This window comes from Microchirus variegatus (assembly GCF_963457635.1).
Source record: "Microchirus variegatus genome assembly, chromosome: 19".
NCBI lineage: Eukaryota > Metazoa > Chordata > Actinopteri > Pleuronectiformes > Soleidae > Microchirus > Microchirus variegatus.
Window position 1 is genome coordinate 396,788 of NC_139820.1, and position 22,946 is coordinate 419,733.

At 47.5% G+C, this 22,946-nt stretch overlaps 3 protein-coding genes across 5 annotated transcripts; 2 read left to right on the forward strand and 1 right to left on the reverse strand.

Annotated features, from left to right (window-relative positions):
- The first annotated feature begins 393 nt into the window (after positions 1-393).
- On the forward strand, positions 394-7,881 carry gtpbp2b (GTP binding protein 2b). The gene is made up of 12 exons (XM_083905879.1): positions 394-745; positions 1,448-1,474; positions 1,870-2,054; positions 2,882-2,993; positions 3,078-3,275; positions 3,362-3,536; positions 3,638-3,857; positions 4,798-4,933; positions 5,113-5,171; positions 5,269-5,440; positions 5,524-5,688; positions 6,609-7,881. Exons 1-12 carry the CDS (start codon positions 545-547, stop codon positions 6,801-6,803), a joined length of 1,845 nt encoding a protein of 614 aa, XP_083762005.1. The 5' UTR covers positions 394-544; the 3' UTR covers positions 6,804-7,881.
- A 256-nt stretch (positions 7,882-8,137) lies between these two features.
- Positions 8,138-16,311, reverse strand: LOC310940561 (apoptosis-stimulating of p53 protein 2-like; the record flags this gene model as incomplete). The annotated part of the gene is made up of 18 exons (XM_083905550.1): positions 8,138-8,203; positions 8,385-8,584; positions 9,139-9,305; positions 9,425-9,558; positions 9,639-9,776; positions 9,912-10,639; positions 10,736-11,129; positions 11,210-11,316; positions 11,391-11,492; positions 12,160-12,364; positions 12,446-12,610; positions 13,079-13,293; positions 13,388-13,535; positions 13,587-13,640; positions 13,774-13,854; positions 14,509-14,666; positions 14,829-14,979; positions 16,285-16,311. The coding sequence occupies 18 exons, from the start codon at positions 16,309-16,311 to the stop codon at positions 8,162-8,164; spliced, it is 3,216 nt and encodes a 1,071-aa protein (XP_083761676.1). The 3' UTR covers positions 8,138-8,161.
- Positions 16,312-17,978: 1,667 nt separating this feature from the next.
- On the forward strand, positions 17,979-22,537 carry rrp36 (ribosomal RNA processing 36). Of its 3 annotated transcripts, XM_083905894.1 has the most exons (9): positions 17,995-18,062; positions 18,265-18,341; positions 19,084-19,502; positions 20,151-20,286; positions 20,379-20,445; positions 20,799-20,903; positions 20,988-21,065; positions 22,081-22,198; positions 22,298-22,537. In XM_083905894.1, exons 3-9 carry the CDS (start codon positions 19,100-19,102, stop codon positions 22,438-22,440), a joined length of 1,050 nt encoding a protein of 349 aa, XP_083762020.1. In that variant the 5' UTR covers positions 17,995-18,062; positions 18,265-18,341; positions 19,084-19,099; the 3' UTR covers positions 22,441-22,537. The 3 variants fall into 3 exon arrangements, with proteins under 3 accessions (XP_083762019.1, XP_083762021.1, XP_083762020.1); XM_083905893.1 differs by lacking the exon at positions 18,265-18,341 and having other exon boundaries at positions 17,979-18,051; XM_083905895.1 differs by lacking the exon at positions 18,265-18,341 and having other exon boundaries at positions 17,990-18,062.
- The last annotated feature ends 409 nt before the right edge of the window (positions 22,538-22,946 follow it).

Consider the following 22,946-nt stretch of genomic DNA (forward strand, 5'->3'; position numbering starts at 1 on the left):
TTTGGGCCTGTGTGTGTGTGTTTCGTGATCATTGATGTGGTTAGAAGTTATACCTGATTTTAAAATTAAAATAAATGACCAGGTAATGGGACACGGTTAATATAGTTTGGTGTTTGAATTGAACAACTTTTACCATTTTGATGTTTCTGAACTCTAAATAAAAAAAAAAAACATGTTGGACTGTTGCTCTTTTTTTTTACATTAGCTGCTAATGTTGAGCCTCAATGCCACATCTAAACGTTAAAACTTTACTTACATCAATATTTTCAATGTTACATTTTAAGATTTAAATGGAGATAAGGGTGTTTTTTTTATTTTATTTTGAAAGTCCAGACCGGAAGCAGGTGGAGCGACTTGGACAGCGGTGATGGTGCTGAGGAGAGAGAGAGAGAGAGCATCCTCCGCTGTCACGGGGGTCGTGTGTGTCGGTAGATGTGATGTCACCGTCGCCGGTACATGTCATTTTATTACCGTGACTCCCTCCCTCCTCCTCCCTCCTCCCTCCCGGTGACCTCCGGCTCCGGCTATCGCTCCGGCCGCAGAGATGGTGGATTTGTCCCAGAGTGGCGCCGTGTCGCCGGGACACAGCAGAGGCGGCCAGGGCTGCCCCGGCTCCGGCTCCGGCAATAACGGGAAGAAAACGTCGAAAAAGTCGAGAGCGAGAAGAGGCAAACGAGGCAGGAAACGACGGAACAAGAAGAACAACCGGAACAACAAAACTCCACCGCCGTATTTACCGCCGGAGGTATTTACCTGCCGCCCGTTAGCCCCGGGATTAACGGGACATCCAGCCCGCAAGCTAACTAGCATGCTAGTTAGTAGTGCCGCAGTAAACAAGCTTATCGCAGAAGGCTAAGTTCTGCTAACACACAATAATGTATTGTGTATTATATTATATTTATCTATATATACAAACACAAACACACATATACAATATGATATGTTAGTTTATTACACATCATTAGCCCACACCGCTAACACCTGCTCTTCTCTGTGCCGCTGAGTACGTCACACCAAACTCCACTCAAATATCTGACAATTGAACACATCTGCGTCCTCGCGACAAACACACAGCGTTCACAGATGTTTCGTAAATGTGTTTTCTAAAACTTTGACTGTCGCTGAATCATTCGGCAAATACTGTAACATCTCACGTTTTACCGCTTACCAACTGTAGCTTCTCACTTTTTTTTAAGGTAAGAGCGGTTGAAATGCTGCAGCTGCACCTCTGTCAGAACGAGGGTTAGAGTGAGAGTTGTGGACACATTGTTTTATGTAAAAAAAGTCATAGTAGATTAATTAATTTTAAGCCGAATTTAGGAGTTAATCCTGGTGAATGACAAGGTTTAATTCAAACATGAATTATTAATCATTTTTTCCTTTAGGAGGGGCTAGTTAAACATGACATGAGTTTAACTAATGTCTTCTGTCTTGTTTCTGTGTCCAGGCTGAAGAAGGAAACATTGAATATAAGGTAATTAAATCATCACATTAATTAAAATAAACCACAGAACATGACAACAACATCATTATGTCACATAGAAAACCAGTGATTTTAGCTCACAGGGACATAGGAGCTGCTGGTCCTCTGCTGCCTCGTGTGGTCACTTTGTGTCACTGAGGTTAATCTGAACAAATGATTTTAAAAGCTGAATTCACTAAAATCAGTCATTGTAAGTTAGTGATGGAGGCAGCAGTGGATCAACAACTCCTGTGAACTCCTGTGTGCTGTGATGTTAAAATCACTGGTTTACTCTATGGACTTTGGTGTGGGAGAGTGAGTGACTTTGGTGTGGGAGAGTGAGTGGTTAACAAACGTCAGATCCAGATTTGAAGCCACTCCCACTGCGTCGTCTTGTGTCGTCACAGCTGAAGCTGGTGAACCCCACGCAGTATCGCTTTGAGCATCTGGCCACGCAGTTAAAATGGCGGCTGCAGGAAGGCCGCGGCGAGGCCGTCTACCAGATCGGCGTGGAAGACAACGGTCTGCTGGTCGGTCTGACTGACGCCGACATGAAGGCGTCGCTCAAGACTCTGAAGAGGATGGCAGAGAAGTAGGTCTCCTCGTGTTTGCTAACCACTGCTAACCATCTCCTAGTATTTGCTAATCGCTGCTAACCATCACTAACCAGTGCCAACCGTCGCCATGTGTTTGTAAACCACTGCTTACCATCACTAACCACTGCTAATCATCGCTAACCACTGCTAACGTCTCCTTGGGTTTGCTAACCACTGCTAACCGTCTCCTTGTGTTTGCTAACCATAGCTAACCCGTCTCCTCGTGTTTGCTAACCACTGCTAACCATCACTAACCACTGCGAACCTTCTCCTCATGTTTGCTAACCATCGCTAACCACTACTAACCGTCTCCGTTGGGTTTGCTGACCACTGCTAACCGTCTCCTCGTGTTTGCTAACCACTGCTAACCATCACTAACCACTGCTAACCGTCTCCTCATGTTTGCTAACCACTACTAACCATCTCCTTGTGTTTGCTAACCACTGTTAACTGTCTCCTCGCGTTTGCTCACCGTCTCCTCGCGTTTGCTAACCATCACAAACCACTACTAACCGTCTCCTCGTGTTTGCTAACCATTCTGAACCGTCTCCTTTTGTTTGCTAACCACTGCTAACCGTCTCCTTGTGTTTGCTAACCATCTCCTCGTGTTTGCTAACCATCACTGACCACCGCTAACCGTCTCCTCATGTTTGCTAACCATCGCTAACCACTACTAACCGTCTCCTTGTGTTTGCTAACCATTGTTAACTGTCTCCTCGCGTTTGCTAACCGTCTCCTCGTGTTTGCTAACCATCACTAACCACTGCTAACCGCCTCCTTGTTTTTGCTAACCATCGCTAACCACCACCGTTTGTCTCTTCAGAGTCGGGGCGGACATCACTCTGCTCCGTGAGCGGGAGGTGGACTACGACCTGGACAGAAACAGTCGTAAAATCGCAGAAGTCCTCGTACGAAAGGTTCCAGACGACCAGCAGGTGAGACTCTGTCGCCCGGGTTTGTTCCTCTGATCACAGTGGACCCACCTGACGGTGGTCATGTGATCTGTCTCCTGTGGACAGTTCCTGGACCTGCGGGTGGCCGTGCTGGGGAACGTGGACTCGGGTAAGTCCACCCTGCTGGGCGTCCTGACGCAGGGCGAGCTGGACAACGGGCGAGGGCGAGCGCGCCTCAACCTCTTCAGGCATCTTCACGAGATCCAGACCGGACGCACGTCCAGCATCAGCTTTGAGATCCTGGGCTTCAACAGCAAAGGAGAGGTGACCACGTGTCCTCGAGCGTCCTCACGTTTACCACAACGTTCTTATGTCCTCATCGTCCTGTCATGTCCCGTCCCGTCCTGTAGGTGGTGAACTACAGCGAGTCTCGGACGGCGGAGGAGATCTGCGAGAGCTCGTCTAAGATGATCACGTTCATCGACCTGGCCGGACACCACAAGTACCTGAAGACCACCATCTTCGGTCTGACCAGCTACTGCCCCGACTTCGCCATGTTGGTGGTGAGCGCCAACACGGGCATCGGTGAGCCCTGACCACACCCACAGGAAGTAGCAATGATAGTCAGTCATTAGAGAAGAACAGTAGAAGGTCATGTGATGTGGCTTCTCCTCCTCCTCGAGCAGCTGGAACCACACGGGAACACCTGGGTCTGGCCATGGCGCTGAAAGTTCCCATCTTCATCGTGGTCAGTAAAGTGGACCTGTGTTCCCGCGCCACCGTGGACAGGACGGTGCGACAGCTGCAACGAGTCCTGAAGCAACCGGGCTGCAACAAGGTTCCTATGGAGGTGTCCAACCCTGACGACGCCGTGACCGCCGCGCAACAGTTTACACAGTCCACCAGGTTAGTACTAGTACTCATAACTACTACTAATTCCAAGTTACAACTCCAAATGGAACGCACCTCTACAGTTCCTCTACAGATAGGGGCCCCCTGTGTTTAGGGGCGGAGCTTTGACCAGGATGTTGGCAGTTGTTGTTAGCTTCTGTTAGCTTTGAGTTGTTAGCGTCTTTTCGCTTTGAGTACTTGGCGTCTGTTAGCTTTGAGTCGTTAGCTTCTGTTAGCTTTAAGTTGTTAGCTTCAGATTGCTTTGAGTCGTTAGCTACTGTAAGCGTTGAGTCTTTAGCTTCCGTTGGCTTTTAGTCGTTAGCTTATGTTAGCTTTTGTTAGCTTTGAGTTGTTAGCTTTTGTTAGCCTTGAGTTGTTAGCTTTAAGTCGTTAGCTTCTGTTAGCTTTGAGTTGTAAGCTTCTGATGGCTTTGAGTTGTTAGCTTCTGTTAGCTTTAAGTCGTTAGCTTTGAGTCATTGGCTTCTGTTAGCTTTGAGTTGTTACCTTCTGATGGCTTTGAATCGTTCACTTCTGTTAGCTTTGAGTCGTTAGCTTTGAGTCATTGGCTTCTGTTAGCTTTGAGTCGTTAGCTTTGAGTCATTGGCTTCTGTTAGCTTTGAGACGTTAGCTTTGAGTCATTGGCTTCTGTTAGCTTTGAGTCGTTAGCTTTGAGTCATTGGCTTCTGTTAGCTTTGAGTCGTTAGCTTTGAGTCATTGGCTTCTGTTAGCTTTGAGTCGTTAGCTTTGAGTCATTGGCTTCTGTTAGCTTTGAGTCGTTAGCTTTGAGTCATTGGCTTCTGTTAGCTTTGAGTCGTTAGCTTCTGTTAGCTTTGAGTCGTACTAAAGTTCTGGTGAAAACGTAAACAAAAACATAAGTATGTATGTTGTTTCCACACTTACTGACCCTCTTTCTGTGTGTGTGTGTGTGTCTGTGTGCGTGTGTGTGTGTGTGTAGCATCACGCCCATCTTCACTCTGTCTGCTGTGTCTGGAGAGAGTCTGGACCTCCTGAAGGTTTTCTTGAACATTCTTCCTCCACTGAGCAACAGCAAAGAGCAGGAGGAGCTAATGCAGCAGCTAACAGAGTTCCAGGTACACACACACACGCACACACACACACACACATACACACACACATGTTCAAGACATGACAGGGTGAGTTAAACCAACAAAGTTCTTCACCAAATTCCTCTGTGTGTGTGTGTGTGTGTGTGTGTGTGTGTGTGTGTGTGTGTGTGTGTGTGTGTGTGTGTGTGTGTGTGTGTTCACAGGTTGATGAGATTTACTCAGTTCCAGATGTGGGGACTGTTGTGGGAGGAACTCTGTACAGGTGAGATCACACCAAAGTCACTCACTCTCCCTGCACCAAAGTCACTCACTCTCCCACACCAAAGTCACACTGTGTGTGTGTGTGTGTGTGTGTGCAGTGGAGTGTGTAGGGAGGGTGAGCGTCTCGTGGTCGGTCCCACAGATGAAGGTCGTTTCCTGCGTCTGAAGGTCGGCAGCATCCAGAGAAACCGCTCTGCGTGCAGAGTCCTCAGAGCCGGTCAGGCCGCCACGCTCGCTCTGGGAAACTTTGACCGCTCGCTGCTGCGCAAGGTCAGAGGTCACAGAGGTCACGTGTTGCCAGTGGATGAATGGTCATGTGACGCCGCTGCTGTGCTGTGATTGGTTGGTTGCAGGGCATGGTGATGGTCAGCCCTAAGATGAACCCGACCATCTGCCGTCAGTTTGAAGCCGCCATCGTGCTGCTCTTCCACGCTAAGACGTTCCGTGGAGGCTCGCAGGTCACCGTGCATGTGGGCAACGTGCGGCAGACCGCCACAGTCGAGTGTCTTCACGGGAAGGTGCGTATGCTAACCACTGCTAACCATCACTTATTACTGCTAACTGTTGCCTTTTGTTTGCGCACCACTGCCAACTGTCTCCTTGTGTTTGCTAACCATCGCTAACCATATCATTGTGTTTGCTAACCGTCTCCTTGATTTGCTAACCATCTCCTTGTGTTTGCTAACCATCGTAACCACTGCTAACCGTCTCCTTGTGTTTGCTAACCATCGCTAACCATATCATTGTGTTTGCTAACCGTCTCCTTGATTTGCTAACCATCTCCTTGTGTTTGCTAACCATCGTAACCACTGCTAACCGTCTCCTTGTGTTTGCTAACCATCGCTAACCATATCATTGTGTTTGCTAACCGTCTCCTTGATTTGCTAACCATCTCCTTGTGTTTGCTAACCATCGTAACCACTGCTAACCGTCTCCTTGTGTTTGCTAGCCACTGCTTACCATCTCCTTGTGTTTGCTTACCATCACTAACCACTACTAACTGTCTCCTTGTGTTTGCTAACCACTGCTTACGTCTACTTGTGTATGCTAACCACTGCTAACCATCTCTTTGTGTTTGCCAACCATCGCTAATCACTGCTAACCGTCTCCTTGTGTTTGCTAACCACTGCTAACCATCTCTTTGTGTTTGCCAACCATCGCTAACCACTGCTAACCGTCTCCTTGTGTTTGCTAACCATCTCCTCATGTTTGCTAACCACTGCTAACCATCTCCTTGTGTTTGCTAACCACTGCTAACCATCTCCTTGTGTTTGCTAACAGTCTCCTCATGTTTGCTAACACATAAACGTTGATTGACGTGACGATGTGAGTGAGCACGTGACCACGTCACATGACCCCTCTCTCTCTCTCTCTCTCTCTCTCTCTCTCTCTCTCTCTCTCTCTCTCTCTCTCTCTCTCTCTCTCTCTCTCTCTGCAGGACGAGCTGCGGACGGGCGAGCGAGCGGTGGTTCGTTTCCGCTTCATCAAACATCCCGAGTATCTGCGTCTGGGCGCTAAGCTGCTGTTCAGAGAGGGCGTGACCAAAGGCATCGGCCACGTCGCCCGCCTGCTGCCGCCCTTCCAGAACCACCACCAGAACCAGAACCTGGACCAGAACCTGCCGCTGCATTAACTCCGCCTCCTTCACTGACAGATGGAACTCTGAGCGCTCAAATTAATCTGTGGTCGTTTCATCATCTTCTTTGTTTTAATCCCGCTCGCTTAATCTGATGTTGAGCCACAGATTGAGAAGAAACTATTTGACACAGGAAGTGTTTACGACTCCACAGTCCGAAGTCTAACCATGTTTTATTATAAATGACTCCGCCTCCCGAGTGTGAGGAAGCTAACGTTTTTAGCCACGACGTCGTCCACTCGCCCAAGTAGAAACAGCTCCTTCACAGTCGACAAAAAAAAAACTCAACTAAATTTGAGTTCGGTTAGCATCGGTTAGCATCAGTTAGCATCTTCACTTCATCCAAACTTAAAACTGGTGGATATTGTTTTAAAACCAGATTTTTAGACGAACACAATTCGGCACAAACCACGAGGTTAAACGTGAACTTTTATTCCACGGTTAGCTTTGTCGCGATGCTCTGGCATTTTCCTTCTTTCTTTTTTTTCGCACTTTATTCCGTTTTTAATATTTTTTACGAATTCCCGACGTTCAGTGACGGCGAGACTCCGACATTTGTTCGTTTCGCCGTTCGTCGCGTCTGTAAAGTTTTTACGTATTTAGATGTCGGAGCGAACGTCATCGCGGTTAGCATCGTCGCGTTAACGCGTCACGGGTGAATTGAACGTGTGTTTTTGTTTTTTTCTTCCTCGCCTTACGTTGACCGCGGACGCCCGCACGTTAGCATTTCCGCTGAGATATTTGCAGTTTGTTGCGACTCGTTTGTATTTTTCCGCGACGTAAACGTGAAGATGAACGTTGGCTGCATGCTCCTCCTCTTCCTCCTGATGCTCCTCCCCCTCCTCCTGATGCTCCGCCTCCAAACCTAAACGTCCTAACGTCGTTTTCTGTTAAACTGAGTCACTGATGACTTTGCACTTTTGATTCTGACTCTGCATGTGTGTGTGTGTGTGTGTGTGTGTGTGTGTGTGTGTGTGTGTGTGTGACCTCAGAGACGCTGTGACATCATCATCGAGTGACATCATCACGATCGCTAACATGAAACACCTGTTGCATCTGAAGTTGCTGAATAAAGAAATCCATGCTCCGTCAAATCAAAGCGCTTTATACTGAAATGTTTGCTTTCAGGAACATGAATGACGTAAATATGAAAAAAAACAAACTCACGTTAAACCCGCAGAACTAAAACTAGCCTCGCAAGAAAAAAAAACACGGACTATTCCTTTAAATAAAAAAGAACAATCCACTCATGTGTCGACTGTTTACGACATTCTTTGTGCTGACGCTAACATCGCGGCCACAGGCGTAAACGACCGAAGCTCCGCCCTCTTTCTCGTCCACCGCTGCTGTCGGGTTTAAGCTAGGCTCCTCTGACGTGGTTTGATCCTCAGGTAAAGCTGCGGAAAACAAACAAACACAAAGAGTTGAAACGTCAACGCTGCAACACAGATGCTAGTTTTATCGAAAAGTGAGGGTTTATTTCGGGAATTTTTAGGATTCACGCAACAGTCCTTTAAATGCAAACCCCCCAAAAGAAGGCGGGGCCTGGATTGAGTCGGATAATCGGGGTCAGCTCACCCCCAGCAGGTTTCGGGCGATGTATCCCTCGTGGTCGCCACACCTCGCCCACCACCACTCTGGCTCCGCCTCGTCCTCCCGCCTCAGCACCGTCATGCAGTCGCCGACGCTGAAGCCGAGCTCGTCGTCGCTCCGAGGCTCGTAGTCCCACAGGGCGTAGACCACGCCGCGGTTCATCACGCCCATCTTCTCCTGAACGCCTGCCGAGAAGAAGACGGAGAAGGAACCGCTCAGAACCTGGATCCTCTAAACAAGATTTAACCTCCTGACAAACTCTGGAATCTCCTGACAGACCCTGGAACCCCCTGACAAACCCTGGAACTTCCTGACAAATCCTGGAACCTCCTGACAAAACCTCCTGACAGACCCTGGAACCTCCTGACAAACCCTGGAACCTCCGGACCCCGGAACTTCCTGACATACCCTGGAACCTCCTGACAGACCCCGGAACCTCCTGACGACCCCGGAACCTCCTGACAGACCCTGGAACCTCCTGACAAACCCTGGAACCTCCTGACAAACCCTGGAACCTCCAGACCCCGGAACCTCCTGACAGCTGCGTTGATGTTGACCCCAAACCTGACAGACTTTGAAACCTCCTGACAAAACCTGGAACCTCCAGAGCCCGGAACCTCCTGACATACCCTGGAACCTCCTGACAGTCTCTGGAACCTCCTGACAAACCCTGGAACCTCCAGACCCTGGAACCTCCTGACAAATCCTGGAACCTCCTGACAGACCCTGGAACCCTCACCATAGAGGAACTGGGAGCACTGGGCGTAGCCATCCTCCATCTCCTCACATTTGTCGGCAGCCGTCTGCAGGTCACTGAAGGTGGTGGCGAACACAGCAGCTCCAGACTCAACCAGGAACTTACAGACCTGAACGTTGTTACAGGAGGCCGCGCAGTGGAGAGGAGTCCTGGAGACAAGGGGGACAAAGACAGACCGGTTCTAGTTTCAGGACTACAACAGATTCAGGACTACAACAGATTCAGGACTACGACAGGTCCAGGACTGCTGGTTCTGGTCTGGACTCACCAGCCGTCACTGTCGGCTGCGTTGATGTTGACCCCAAACTGAACCAGGAACTTGACGATGTCGGTGTGTCCGGCGCAGACGGCGTTGTGCAGCGCGGTGATTCCCTCGTCGTTGGCCAGACTCGGATCGTCCACCTGCCGACGTCACCGGTTCATTTAAGAGCTCGTAATCATTTCAACCGCGTCGGTCTTTACGTTTTAACGTCAACACTCACGTCGTAGATGACTCTCTGGACCAGGTCGTACTCGCCCTCCAGAGACGAGTCCAGCAGCAGCGCCAGAGGGTTGAACTTGACCCGCAGCCCGCAGTCGATCCGGTCTGAACCCACTTTACGGAGGATCGACTTCTTTCCCTGAGAGACAAAACCGAGTCAGACGACTGATCCTTTAGACCAGTGCTAGACCTGGTTCCTCTGAGGTCTGCCCTCTAGTGGCGAGGTCTCCTCAGCAGCTAACATGGATCAGGATCAGATGCTAACTTTACTCACCGGCGGCACCGCGACCTGTCCTGTGACCTCCGGCGGCTGCAGGTTAGCGGCGTCATCTCCTGGCTCCGCCTCCTCAGCGCAGGGGTACGGCGGGGGCGGGTACGGCGGGAACTCGTCGGGAAAGAGGTCCCTGTGTGTGAAGGTCGGACACGCCTCCTCCTCTTTGTCCGCCAGGGAGCGACAGGAGGCGGGGTCAGGGATGGGCGAGCGAGGCAGCAGTGGGGGCGGAGACCGGGAGTCACCTGGGCTCGGCCCGGCGAAGTCTGCGTTGTCGTCGACCCCGCCCACATGGTCATCCTGGTCCTCAGGGCGGACGTAGAGCCGCGCTGGGCCGAGCGTCTCCATGGCGATGGTTTCCATGGCGGCCAGAGTGGTTTTCTGGTAGAGCAGCTTCTGGATGTTGGGTCCCGCCGGGCCCTCGGGCTCCGTGATGGAGCCGCGTTTCTTCAGGGGCCTCGGGGCGTGGTGCAGCCGGCGCCGCAGGGCCTCCAGGTCGGCGTCGCTGGGGTTCCTGTGAGGGTTGGACAGGAAGGGGAGGAGCTTGGTGGGACTGAGTGGCCGCGGGGTGGCGCGCTCCGCCGCCGCCCCACCGACGCCTTCGCCGTTGCCGAGGCAACTGCTGTCGGCCTCGCCGTCGTCACAGAGGGCGGAGCCAGAGTTCACAGTCGCGTTGTCTGAGGCACCAGACTGCTGCCCCCCGCTGGCCGGGAGGATCGGTTTCCCATAGACTGTGATGAGACAGAAGCAACGGCATCATCAGATCTTTAGATTAGATCTTTAGATTATAGTAGATTAGATCTTTAGATTAGAACATCGATGGTCACCTCGTGGTTGACTGCGGGTCAGCGTTCCCTGCGCCCCCTGCTGGTAGCCTTTGCCTTTGCCCTGCGTGTACATGGAGTAGATGGAAGACGCCGCCACAGTCTGAGGTTTCTGCAGCACGGTGGCGTGGAGGCCGTCTGAGAGGTCGGGGGTGAAAGGTCGCATGGCGGCGGCCGGCGGGCTCTCCTGACGCCCGGGGAGAGGGAGGGTGTTGCAGAGGCTGGAGGCCACGCCCGGAGGCCGGGGGAGGCCGGCGAGCGACCGGGTCTTACCAGGGAACGTCCCGGTGCTGTACGGCGGCGAGGAGGAGGTGGGCGGGCCTGGCGAGGAGAAGGGTTTGGGCTTACTGGGCACGGGAGGAGGCGCCGCCATCTTGGAAAGAGCTTTAGTCGAGGCCTGAAGGTGAAACACAACGTTTATAACACATTACACCAAACAGGAAGCTTCACCTTCCAACACCCCAATAAAAGTCTTACCTGAGCGTCCCTGAGCAGGCTGTCAGTGCTGTGATTGGTCCGTGCAGGGACAGGGGGCGGGGCGTCAGACCCAGGGACGTCCTTCTGATCCGCGAGCGTCTCGCCACCTACAAGACAAACGCTCGCGTTTAAACGTCACAAACAAACGCAGCTAAAGGCGGAAGCGTTTTTTTAATCGGACCTGAGTGGCGTCTGCTGAGGTTGGTCATGCGCGGCAGCGTGGAGGCGGAGTCAGGAGGGAGTGGACTGATCCAATTAGAGAGTTTGATCTTTGAGTTCAAACCTGTGAAGAACAGAAAAAAAAAATATGTGAGACGGAGAAGAGAACGATGGAGCCCCGAAGTGACATGAGGAAAAAAAAGACAATTTTTTTTTTTTTTGAAATCCTAAGTTTCAAAGTCGAGATCTCGAGTTTCCAAAAAACTAATGAAAAAAAAAGAATACATTTATTTTTTATTTTTTTCCAAAAAATTATGAAAAAATAATTTTCAAAATGTTTTTGATTTTTTTTTTCATCATTAAAAGAAAATATATATATATATATAAAAAAAGTTGTTTTTATATTTTTTGGAAACTCGAGATCTCGATTTTGAAAGCTGAGATCTCGAGTTTCCAAAAAAATTATTTTTTTCATATTCTTTGGGGAAACTCGAGAATTTTTTTTTTTTTTTTTTAATCTCGAGTTTCAAAGTCTAGATATCGAATTTCCAAAATACTAATGAAAAAAAAAACAATAAAAAAAAAATTTGAATTTTTTTTTCATCTCGAGTTTCTAAAAAAAGATGAAAAAAAAAATTCAAAAAAGAAAAATTCAAAAAAATTTAGAATTTTTTTTTCTTTCACATTTTTTCCATATTTTTTTGAGAAACTCGAGATCTCGACTTTGAAACTCGAGATTTAAATTTTTTTTGACGGCGACGTCTTCTTTCAGTTTTAAACGGCGTGACCACCTGACGCAGGTTTGGCAGGTCTGGGCGGCGGCTTCAGCGACGAGTCGGGCGTCGGCAGCGTGGCGGTGCCGTCCGGGTACGAAGGCTTCACCAGAACCTCCTGGCGAGGCGGGACCGGAGGCCCCTGAGACGACTGGATGTACGGCCCCACCGCCGCCACTCTGGAGCCCACGCCGTGCTGAGGGGCGGGGCCTTCCGACGCCACCTGCAAGAAAGCCAAATATGTACGTGCTAACTCTAACCCCGATTCTAAGTGTAATTTCCCACGTGGAGCTCCAGGACTCACAGGCAGGTTCTCCTTCTGCTGCAGCGCCTCCTTCTTCTTCCACAGACGCTGCCTGAGCTCAGACAGACGTCGATCCATGGACGTCACCTCCAGGTTCCTCTTGTTCAGACTGTCGCTCTGCTGCTGCAGCCGGAAGCTCTGCTCCTGGTTCAGCCTGTTCCTGAACTACACACCAGGAGGCGGACGTTAGCTTAGCCTCAACTGCTACACTCAGACTAGCATGTGTAGCTTAGCCTAAACTGCTACACTCAGACTAGAATGTGTAGCTCAGCCTAAACTGCTACACTCGGACTAGCATGTGTTGTTTTCCTGTGGAGCAGGAAGTGGATTTTCATCGGATACTAAATGTTTTAATATTTCTTTAGTTTTACTCTTACTTTACTTTACTCTACTCTACTTTACTTTAATTTACTTCACTCTACTTTACGTTACTTCCCCGCACTCTTACAGGCCTGTTAGCATGCTAACTGTTAGCCTATGTTGAGTCATCTTTAGCCTGGATCCAGACGCTCGAAAACCCGCTTTGCTCTGCAGCATATGAGGTAACGTGCTAACGTGCTAACGGGTGGCCACTTCCTGTTACTGCTCATGTTGCACCACAGGTTTAGGTCAAAGGTCAAAGGTGACTCTGACCTGCAGCTCCTTACAGAGACGCTCCAGCTCCGCCGTAGAGGAGGAGGAGGAGGAGGAGGTGTGGTGAGGAGGAGGAAGAAGGGGCGGAGCCACCTCCCTCCTGTTGCTCCTCAGCGCCTCCAGCTGGTCGCTCAGCTGCTCCACCCTCGCCACGGCAACCAGCAGCTCCCTCTGTTTGTGCTGGAACAGACCGGTCATCTGCTCGATCTCCTCCACTGACACACACACACACACACACACACACACAGGGGTGAGGGCGTGACCCACGTTGACCTTTGACCCCTGACACAGCGTCTCCTCAGAACTCACCCAGTTTGCTGTTGCTCAGGCGTTTCTGCTCCACCTGACCCTTCAGAGCCCTGACGCGACGCAGCTTCGCCTCCTGATTCACCGCGTTTTCTCTGAGCTGCTGCAGACGCTGCTGCTCACACACGTCCTGATGCTGCTGCTGCTGATGCTGCTGCTGCTGATGCTGCTGCTGATGCTGCTGCTCACACACGTCCTGATGCTGCTGCTGCTGCTGCTGATGATCCTGCAGCTTCAGACGCCGCAGACGCTGCTCCTGTGACACCGACACGACCATCAGCATCAGTCGTGTCGACCAGATTCACGTCATGAAACACTCTGCGTCTCCATGGTTACCACACACACACACACACACACACACAGTGGGTCATGTGACTTGTGGGCGGTACCTTCGAGGCCAGAAGCTGCTGCTGAGCGTGGATGTCCTGCTGCTGACGAGACGCCAGGTCCTGTAACTGACTGAGAGACACCTGAGAGACACAGAGACGAGAGCGTCCACTTTTATTGTTATTTTTATTTCAAGGGCCTTGAATTTTTTTTCCCCCCAAATTCAAAAACTTTCAAGGATTTCAAGGACCCTTAGGAACCCTGAAGGACACATCGGCAGAGAGACATGTCCATTAAGGGCACTTTCAAAAACTTTCAAGGGCCTTGAATTTTTTCTCCCCCAAATTCAAAAACTTTCAAGGATTTCAAGGACCCTTGGGAACCCTGAAGGACACTACGGCAACGACAGAGAGTGAGAAATATCCATTTAGAGCAACTTTCAAAAACTTTCAAGGGCCTTGAATTTGTATTCCCAAATTCAAAAACTTTCAAGGACTCCAAGGACCCGTGGGAACCCTGAAGGACACTACGGCAGCGACCGAGAGAGAGACATGTCCATTTAGGGCGACTTTCAAAAACTTTCAAGGGCCTTGAATTTGTATACCCAAATTCAAAAACTTTCAAGGATCTCAAGGACCCTTTGGGGAAAAAACCTTCAAGGGCCTTGAATTCTGACCCATGGTCCTTGAAATCCAAAGATCAACTTCACTTCTTCCTTGAGCACATTTCAAACACTTTCAAGGACCCAGGTGTATTTTTCAAAAACTTTCAAGGACCTTTGAAGAGCTTCTCCTCACCCCGTTCTCCAGACATCGGTCTGGGTTCCTCTTGGTCACGTGACCTCTGGATCCAGCTGGCGCCCTCTGGTGGTGAAGAAGGTAACGCACCTCCTCCCTCTGCTGCCCCCACTGGAGTAAGACGTCCATCATCCTCTCGCCTTCTCCAACCACTCGATCTGATTTAAATAAACACAGAAGCATTCTGGGACTGTACGATATTATCACGATATTTAAGTCACGATACGATATTATCACGATGTGACTTCATTCGATTTGTACAATGTTTCCGATGTGTACGATGTTTCTGGCGTAAGTGTACGATGTTTCCAGTGACTGACCTGAGCCTCTCCACAGCTCAGACAGGTAACAGTCGCCCTCTCCTGGCTCTTTACAGAAGTGCAGCACGTCTCTGCACAGAGTGTCGGGCGTCAGAGGAACTTCAGACACCAGAGGGAGCTCTTTGTGACTGAGATGAACTGAGAGGAACATCTGAGGAGGACAGAGACAGTGAGTGAGTGAGGCTGCCCCCTGGTGGGGAGGGAGCAGCAACAGCATTATATATATATATATATATAATATATATATATATATATATATATATATATATATATATATATATATATATATATATATATATATATATATATATAAACATATAATATTATAATACGTGTGTGTGTCTTTGTTCTATTTCAGGACATCACATATTTAAGGACATAATTCCCATGATGCATTGGGCCATCTGTTTCTCCAGCAGGACGTCTGCTGACAGACTGAGACAAAAGTCTAATGTTCACATTTACACATGAGACCAGATGGCTGTGTGTGTGTGTGTGTGTGTGTGTGTGTGTGCGCGTGTGTGTGTGTTTGTATGTGTGTGTGCGTGTGTGTGTGTGTGTGTGTGTGTGTCAGTCATAATCCAGATTACAGTTCTAAAACCTCATCCTCAAAAACGTGAATCACTATTTTGAAAAAAAAATGAATGAAGTGTCCTCATGTCCTCGTGTCTCACTGCTCTACAGCGCCACTCACAGGCAGAGTATGGAAACACAACAACAACAACAACATCAGGACGTCTCACTCCGCCCCCTCCTCTGCCCTGACACGCCCCCTCCTGCTGTGATTGGCTGCCTGGTTCCTTGGTCGACCTCAGCTCTTTGACTGACAGCAGTGACCCACTTTGTGTGTGTGTGTGTGTGTGTGTGTGTGTGTGTGTGTGTGTGTGTGTGGACAGTGATGCTCCAGTTTTCCTTCAGATCTTAATGTAGGACACTTTGTCTCCACACAGTCTTCAGTGTCTCTGTGAGCATCAGCATATTATCACGATATTAAAGTCACGATATTTAAGTCACAATACGATATTATCACGATATTTAAGTCACGATATTATTACATTTTACACGATAAAGCGATATTTTACCAAACTGATCAATGTTATGAAATGTTTGTGTCAAATTCAAATATCTTTATTGATACGAACAAAACAGAACGGTGTTAAAATCACTGGTTTATGAGGTTTGGTGCAGGAGAGTGAGTGATTTAATATGATATTTAATATTTGACGTCATCATCTGAACAGAGAGGAACCACATGACCTTCAACTGTGTGTGTGTGTGTGTGTGTGTGTGTGTGTACGTGTGTGTGTGACTGGTCACTGTGGCAACAGTTACTAAGCAGCAGAGCTCTACTGAGTCTGGAAGATGATCACGCACACACACACACACACACACACACGCACACACACGCACACACACACACACACGCACACACACACGCACACACACAGAAGTTCACTTGTTCCTCTTCCTCATCCGTCTCCATGTTCCTGTCTCTGACCATTTAAAGGAACTGTAAACCACTCACTCTCTCACACCAAAGTCACTCACTCTCTCACACCAAAGTCACTCACTCTCACACACCAAAGTCACTCACTCTCACACACCAAAGTCACTCACTCTCTCACACCAAAGTCACTCACTCTCACACACCAAAGTCACTCACTCTCTCACACCAAAGTCACTCACTCTCTCACACCAAAGTCACTCACTCTCTCACACCAAAGTCACTCACTCTCACACACCAAAGTCACTCACTCTCTCACACCAAAGTCACTCACTCTCCCACACCAAAGTCACTCACTCTCTCGCACCAAAGTCACTCACTCTCCCGCACCAAAGTCACTCACTCTCTCGCACCAAAGTCACTCACTCTCTCGCACCAAAGTTACTCACTCTCTCACACCAAAGTCACTCACTCTCCCACACCAAACTTAACTCAGTGACACAAAGTGACCACACGAGGCAGCAGAGGACCAGCAGCTCCTGTGTCCCTGTGAGCTAAAATCACTGTTTTTCTCTATGGACTTTGGTGTGGGAGAGTGAGTGGTTTACAGACTCACACACACACACGTGCACATGCTCCATTTAATCCGTGAATAATCCTTAATTTGATATAAACCCTCAGATTAAATCAGATGAAACGCCTTCATTAGAAGGAGGAGGAGCTTTGTGTGTGTGTGTGTGTGTGTGTGTGTGTGTGTGTGTGTGTGTGTGTGTGCGTGTGTGTGTTCACTCACCGGCATCATGTTGTCTCTTCTTCACTCTGTCGCATCCAGACTGCAGATCCTCCTCTTCCTCTTCCTCCTCCTCTTCCTCCTCCTCCTCGACCTGTTGCGGTGGGCGGGGCTTCAGCCTCGTCCTCACCTGTCCATCATTGACGGCAGCGGCGTGTGTTTTGTGAGCAGAGATGATGATGATGATGATGAAGCTGCTCCTCTTCCTCCTCTTCAGTCTGAAGTCACTCTGCTGCTGCACCGAGGTTTAAGCAGCGGGGAGCCGGAAATGAGCCGCAGCGAGGGGAGGGGGCGACATCCGGGGAACCTCTTCACAACAAAAGCGTTCGTTACACTGAGCCTCTGCGTCTCAGGTGATTATCAAAACTTATATTATTTTATAATTTTCATAATCCATAAAATCATCATAAAAAGATGAAAATTCAACCATTAAAATAACATTAATAAAATTATATACGGAGATTTTTTTTAATATTCCGCTGAAAAAAAGAGACTTTTATTCTGAAGGGCAATTTACACACATTGACATTTTAACAGCTCTAACTTGACCAGCTGGTGTCTCCTAGCAACGGGAATAAACTCCTCCTCGTTCATCCTGGTGTGTGTGTGTAATATCTGGGTCACACCAACAGAGGGCAGCACCTTCAAAACACGTCCTCGTTTCCTGACAGGAAGTGGTTTCCTGCCGGAAGTATTTTCCCAACAAAATACAACTTTCGAAAAATGTCAACTGAACAAAAATGTAATGAAACCTCAACAATAAGTCAGCTTTAGTATTAAATCTAAATAAAAGTATGTTTTTGATGCGCGTGTTCTCCTTTACGTTGACGCAAAACCATAAAAAAACGAATCACGTATCAGTGATACTTTTATTGTGAAACAGGAAGTGCTTTGTTTATTATTGTCTGACGCGTGACGCTCACAGTCGTGGACACACGTGGATAATGGAGCTGCGCACGAACACGATTTAAACTTCACTGGATTTTCAGGTAAATTAAAGGTAAATTAAACCTTTAATCGATAAAAGGGGTTTTAAAAAACACGTTAAAATGGCCGCTGTTTGCTGCGTCACTGAGTTCCGGCGTCAAGATGTCGCTCATTATTCAGTGAACTTATATCATTAATAAAACTATATCTGTCCACGTCTAGGTTTTAACAAGATCTGCGTTTATTTATTAAGTCTGCGTGTTTATTATCCGCAGGAAAAAAGACGTGACTTAACGATATCGCCGTTTAAACAACGTGGGAAAGACGTCAGCTACCGCGGAACCACATAAATGTAAGAAATTGTCCAGTAAATGCATCTATAATCACCATTAAACACAACCCGAACACACGTGTAGCTCATACGTGTTTGTGTGATGTACAAAGTTATGTGTTTATTCGTAGAAATAAGCGCGAATAAGCTAGTTGTTTTCCAAAATGCTCATTTTTTTGAATGGAGTTTGGTTCAGGACAGAGTTCAGTTTATGGCGATGGTCTTAAAATAAGTAGTGACGTTTTATGTGAACGTCATCCAGTAAAGACAGATTCACACCATAAAGCGCTTTATTTCATTAAAAATCGTACATAAGCTTTAGTTTATAGATAAATAAATATAGAGTAGTTTAGCTGCTCCGCTGTTAGCGGCGCCTGTTGCTGCGGAAGCGATAATTTCACACGTTCAGCGATATTATCGTTGTTTATCGGAGTTTTGGTGAAAATACAAAGTTCTACGATGAAAGACGAACTTCTCTGCGACAGTTCGGCTCAATCTACGTCGATGTTTGAACGAAGAAACACGTTTAAAAAAAAAAGAGGCTCAGTTTAACTATAGTTTACTAACTACAGACATCGACAAATCCAAGATGGCGCTGCTGTGTGTTGCTCTGCAGCTCAGTGCTGCCGCCGGTGGTGGGAGGCTGAACTACAACAGTTTACAAGAGCATCGTCCTAAATTTGATTATTAGCAAATATAAATCACTCCACGTCCACATCGGGATTATTGATCGAATAATCAGCTGATTTTTCTTATGTCTCAGAAAACGGTGAAAACTGATGATGATGAAGGTGAAAGAGAAGAAGAAGAAGGAGGTGATGATGACGAGCAGCGATGACGAAGACTCTGACGTGGAGAAGAACTTCGCTCTGATCACTGAGAGAAGAGGTGGAGGAAGAGGAGGAGAGGAGGAGGAAGGTGGGGAGAACAGAGAGGAAGAGGAGGAGGAGGAAGATGATGAAGAAGAAGAGGAGGAGGAAGGAGATGAAGAAGAGGAGGAAGGTTCTGATGATGGAGAGGAAGAAGAAGAAGTGGGGGATGTTAAGGGAGAAGGATTAGAGGAGGAAGATGATGATGATGATGATGATGATGATGATGATGATGATGATGATGATGATGAAGATGATGAAGAGGCAGCAGGGGGCAGCAGTGAGATCCAGACCAGAGAAGACTTGAAAAAAGGTGAAAACTTATTGAAAAATCTGTGATCACAATGTTTATGTTTGCATAATAATATGCAAATGAGCCATTGGCTAATCACAGCGATCTGATTTGCATATTTTCATTACTGTCAATTTATGCGTTTCAATGACGTCACATGATCACATCTTTATCTCAGTGTTAAACTGACGTTTGTAAACCACTCACTATCTAACACCAAAGTCACTCACTCTCTCACACCAAAGTCACTCACTCTCCTCACACCAAAGTCACTCACTCTCACACACCAAAGTCACTCACTCTCACACACCAAAGTCACCCACTCTCTCACACCAAAGTCACTCACTCTCCTCACACCAAAGTCACTCACTCTCCTCACACCAAAGTCACTCACTCTCCTCACACCAAAGTCACTCACTCTCCCACACCAAAGTCACTCACTCTCCTCACACCAAAGTCACTCACTCTCCTCACACCAAAGTCACTCACTCTCACACACCAAAGTCACTCACTCTCCTCACACCAAAGTCACTCACTCTCCTCACACCAAAGTCACTCACTCTCCCACACCAAAGTCACTCACTCTCTCACACCAAAGTCCATTAGCTCACAGGGACACAGGAGCTCCTCTGCTGCCTCGTGTGGTCACTCTGTGTCTCTGTCCCTCAGAATTGTCCTCCATGTCTTTCGAGGACATCATGAAGCTGCAGAAACAAGTAGGAACTAAACTTTATAACGATGTCGCGTACGGTGACGACGACAAGAGACGAACGACGGGCGCAAAGAAACGACGCAACAAGAACAGGTGAGAGATTATAAACATGAGGAAGTTGTGATTATAAACAACAGATTAACAACGTCGTCTTATTTATAATGTTTTAATCCAATGTTTTTCAGACCTGTAGAAATGTCAGCCAAGAAACCAACACCTTTTCTACGTCAAGTTGTTAACGTGAAGAAACCGGTGAGTGTGTGTGTGTGTGTGTGTGTGTCCACTGTGTGTGTGTGTGTCCACTGTGTGTGTGTGTCCACTGTGTGTGTGTGTCCACTGTGTGTGTGTGACCACTGTGTGTGTGTGTGTGACCACTGTGTGTGTGTGTGACCACTGTTTGTGTGTATGTAACCTGTGTGTGTGTGTGTGTGTGTGTGTGTATGTAACCTGTGTGTGTGTGTGTGTGTAACCTGTGTGTGTGTGTGTGTGTGTGTGAGTGTGTGTGTGTGTGTGTATGTAACCTGTGTGTGTGTGTGTGTGTGTGTGTGTAACCTGTGTGTGTGTGTGTGTGTGTGTGTGTGTGTAACCTGTGTGTGTGTGTGCAGACCCTCAGAGACCCTCGCTTCGATGATCTTTCTGGATTTTACAAACCTGAGATTTTCGAGAAAACGTACAAATTCATCGACGACATCAAACACGGGGAGAAAGAGGTGAGAGGGGGCGGAGCCTCATCATGACACACATTTTAACGTCGCGTGAAAGTCGTTGACGTGAAAACTGTCGTTTGTCGACAGGAAGTTCGACGTCAGCTGAAGAAGACGAAGACGAACGGAGAGAAGAAAGAAAAGCTGCAGTTTCTGCTGAAGAGGATGGTGAGGGTTTAAAAACATGGTGGATTTATCGTATGTTTAATCACGACTTTATCGCGTTTTTAATCACGACTTTCTCATCCATTTTAATCACGACTTTCTCGTGTTGTTAATTGCGACTTTAGCGTGTTTTTAATCGCGACTTTATCGTCCGTTTTAATCACGACTTTCCCACGTTTCAATCGCGTCTTTCTGGTCCGTTTTAATTGCGACTTTATCGTATTATAATCACGACTTTCTCGTCCGTTTTAATCACGACTTTCTCGTCCGTTTTAATCACGACTTTCCCGTGTTTTAATAGCGACTTTCTCGTCTGTTTCAATCGTGACTTTCTCGTGTTTTAGTCGCGAGTTTCTCGTCCGTTTTAATTTGCGACTTTCCCGCGTTTTAATCGCGACTTTCTGGTCAGTTTTAATTGCGACTTTATCGTATTATAATCGCGACTTTCGCGTGTTTTAATCACGACTTTCTCGTCCATTTTAATTGCGACTTTCTCGTCCGTTTTAATCGCGACTTTCCCGTGTTTTAATCACGACTTTCTCATCCATTTTAATTGCGACTTACTCGTCCGTTTTAATCGCGACTTTCTCGTGTTTTAATCACGACTTTCTCGTGTTTTAATCACGACTTTCTCGTCCATTTTAATTGCGACTTTCTCGTCCGTTTTAATCGCGACTTTCTCGTCCGTTTTAATCACGACTTTCTCGTCCATTTTAATCGCGACTTTCCCGTGTTTTAATCACGACTTTCCCGTGTTTTAATCACGACTTTGTCGTCCATTTTATTTGCGACTTTCTCGTCCGTTTTAATCGCGACTTTCCCGTGTTTTAATCACGACTTTCTCGTGTTTTAATCACAACTTTCTCGTCCATTTTAATTGCGACTTTCTCGTCCGTTTTAATCGCGACTTTCTCGTCCGTTTTAATCGCGACTTTCTCGTGTTTTAATCACGACTTTCCCGTGTTCTAATCACGACTTTCTCGTGTTTTAATCACGACTTCCTGGTCCGTTATCGCAGGAGAACCAGGAGCGAGCGAGGGCGAGTCGAGAGCAGCAGAGAGAGAGAGAGCTCCAGCTGAAGAAGCAGCAGAGAGAACGAGCCAATCACGGAGCTCGACCGTTCTTCCTGAAGAAATGTGAGCGGACATGGTTTTGAATTCTCAACGTTAGTAATAAAATAATGTCGTGAACCATTGAAATAAAAAAATAAACGTTTTTGTTTTTTTTCTCCTCAGCTGAGAAGAAGAAACTCGAGTTGGCCGAAAAATACCAGGATCTGAAAAAGAGCGGGAAACTGGAGACGTTCCTGAGTAAGAAGAGGAAGAGGAACGCCGGGAAAGATCGCAGGAAGCTGCCGCCCAACCACGAGACTTCCTGAGACTTTGCGAGACTTCGTGTTCACTGACCAACAAACAAACCTCTGTGAGGTTCTGCTTTATTGTTGTTGTTTTATTTTTTTAAATAAACCTGTACTTGTATAAGGGGAAGTATGTGCTTTTATTTTGTTAACTGTTCCGTCAGTGCAGTGTAGTACCATGAACAGCAGGGGGAGCTGCAGAACTGAAGATTTTTTTTCGTACGACCACAAGGCGTCAGCTGTCCTTTACGACACTGAAGTGTATTTTTACGTCATTATTTTGTATATTTGGTTTATTAACTTATATATTAGAAATTTTGTGGCTCCGTGAAATGTTTTCTACGTTTTTCGTAAATCGTGACCCAGTTTTGTTAGTGGGTTATTTTTTTTTGTTTGTTTGTTTTTGTAATAATCAGATTTTTTAATCCTGACTTTCTCGTGTTTTAATCGCGACTTTCTTCTGTTTTAATAATCGCGACTTTCTCGTGTTAATCGTGAGTTTCCCGTGTTGTTTTTAGATGTCAGAT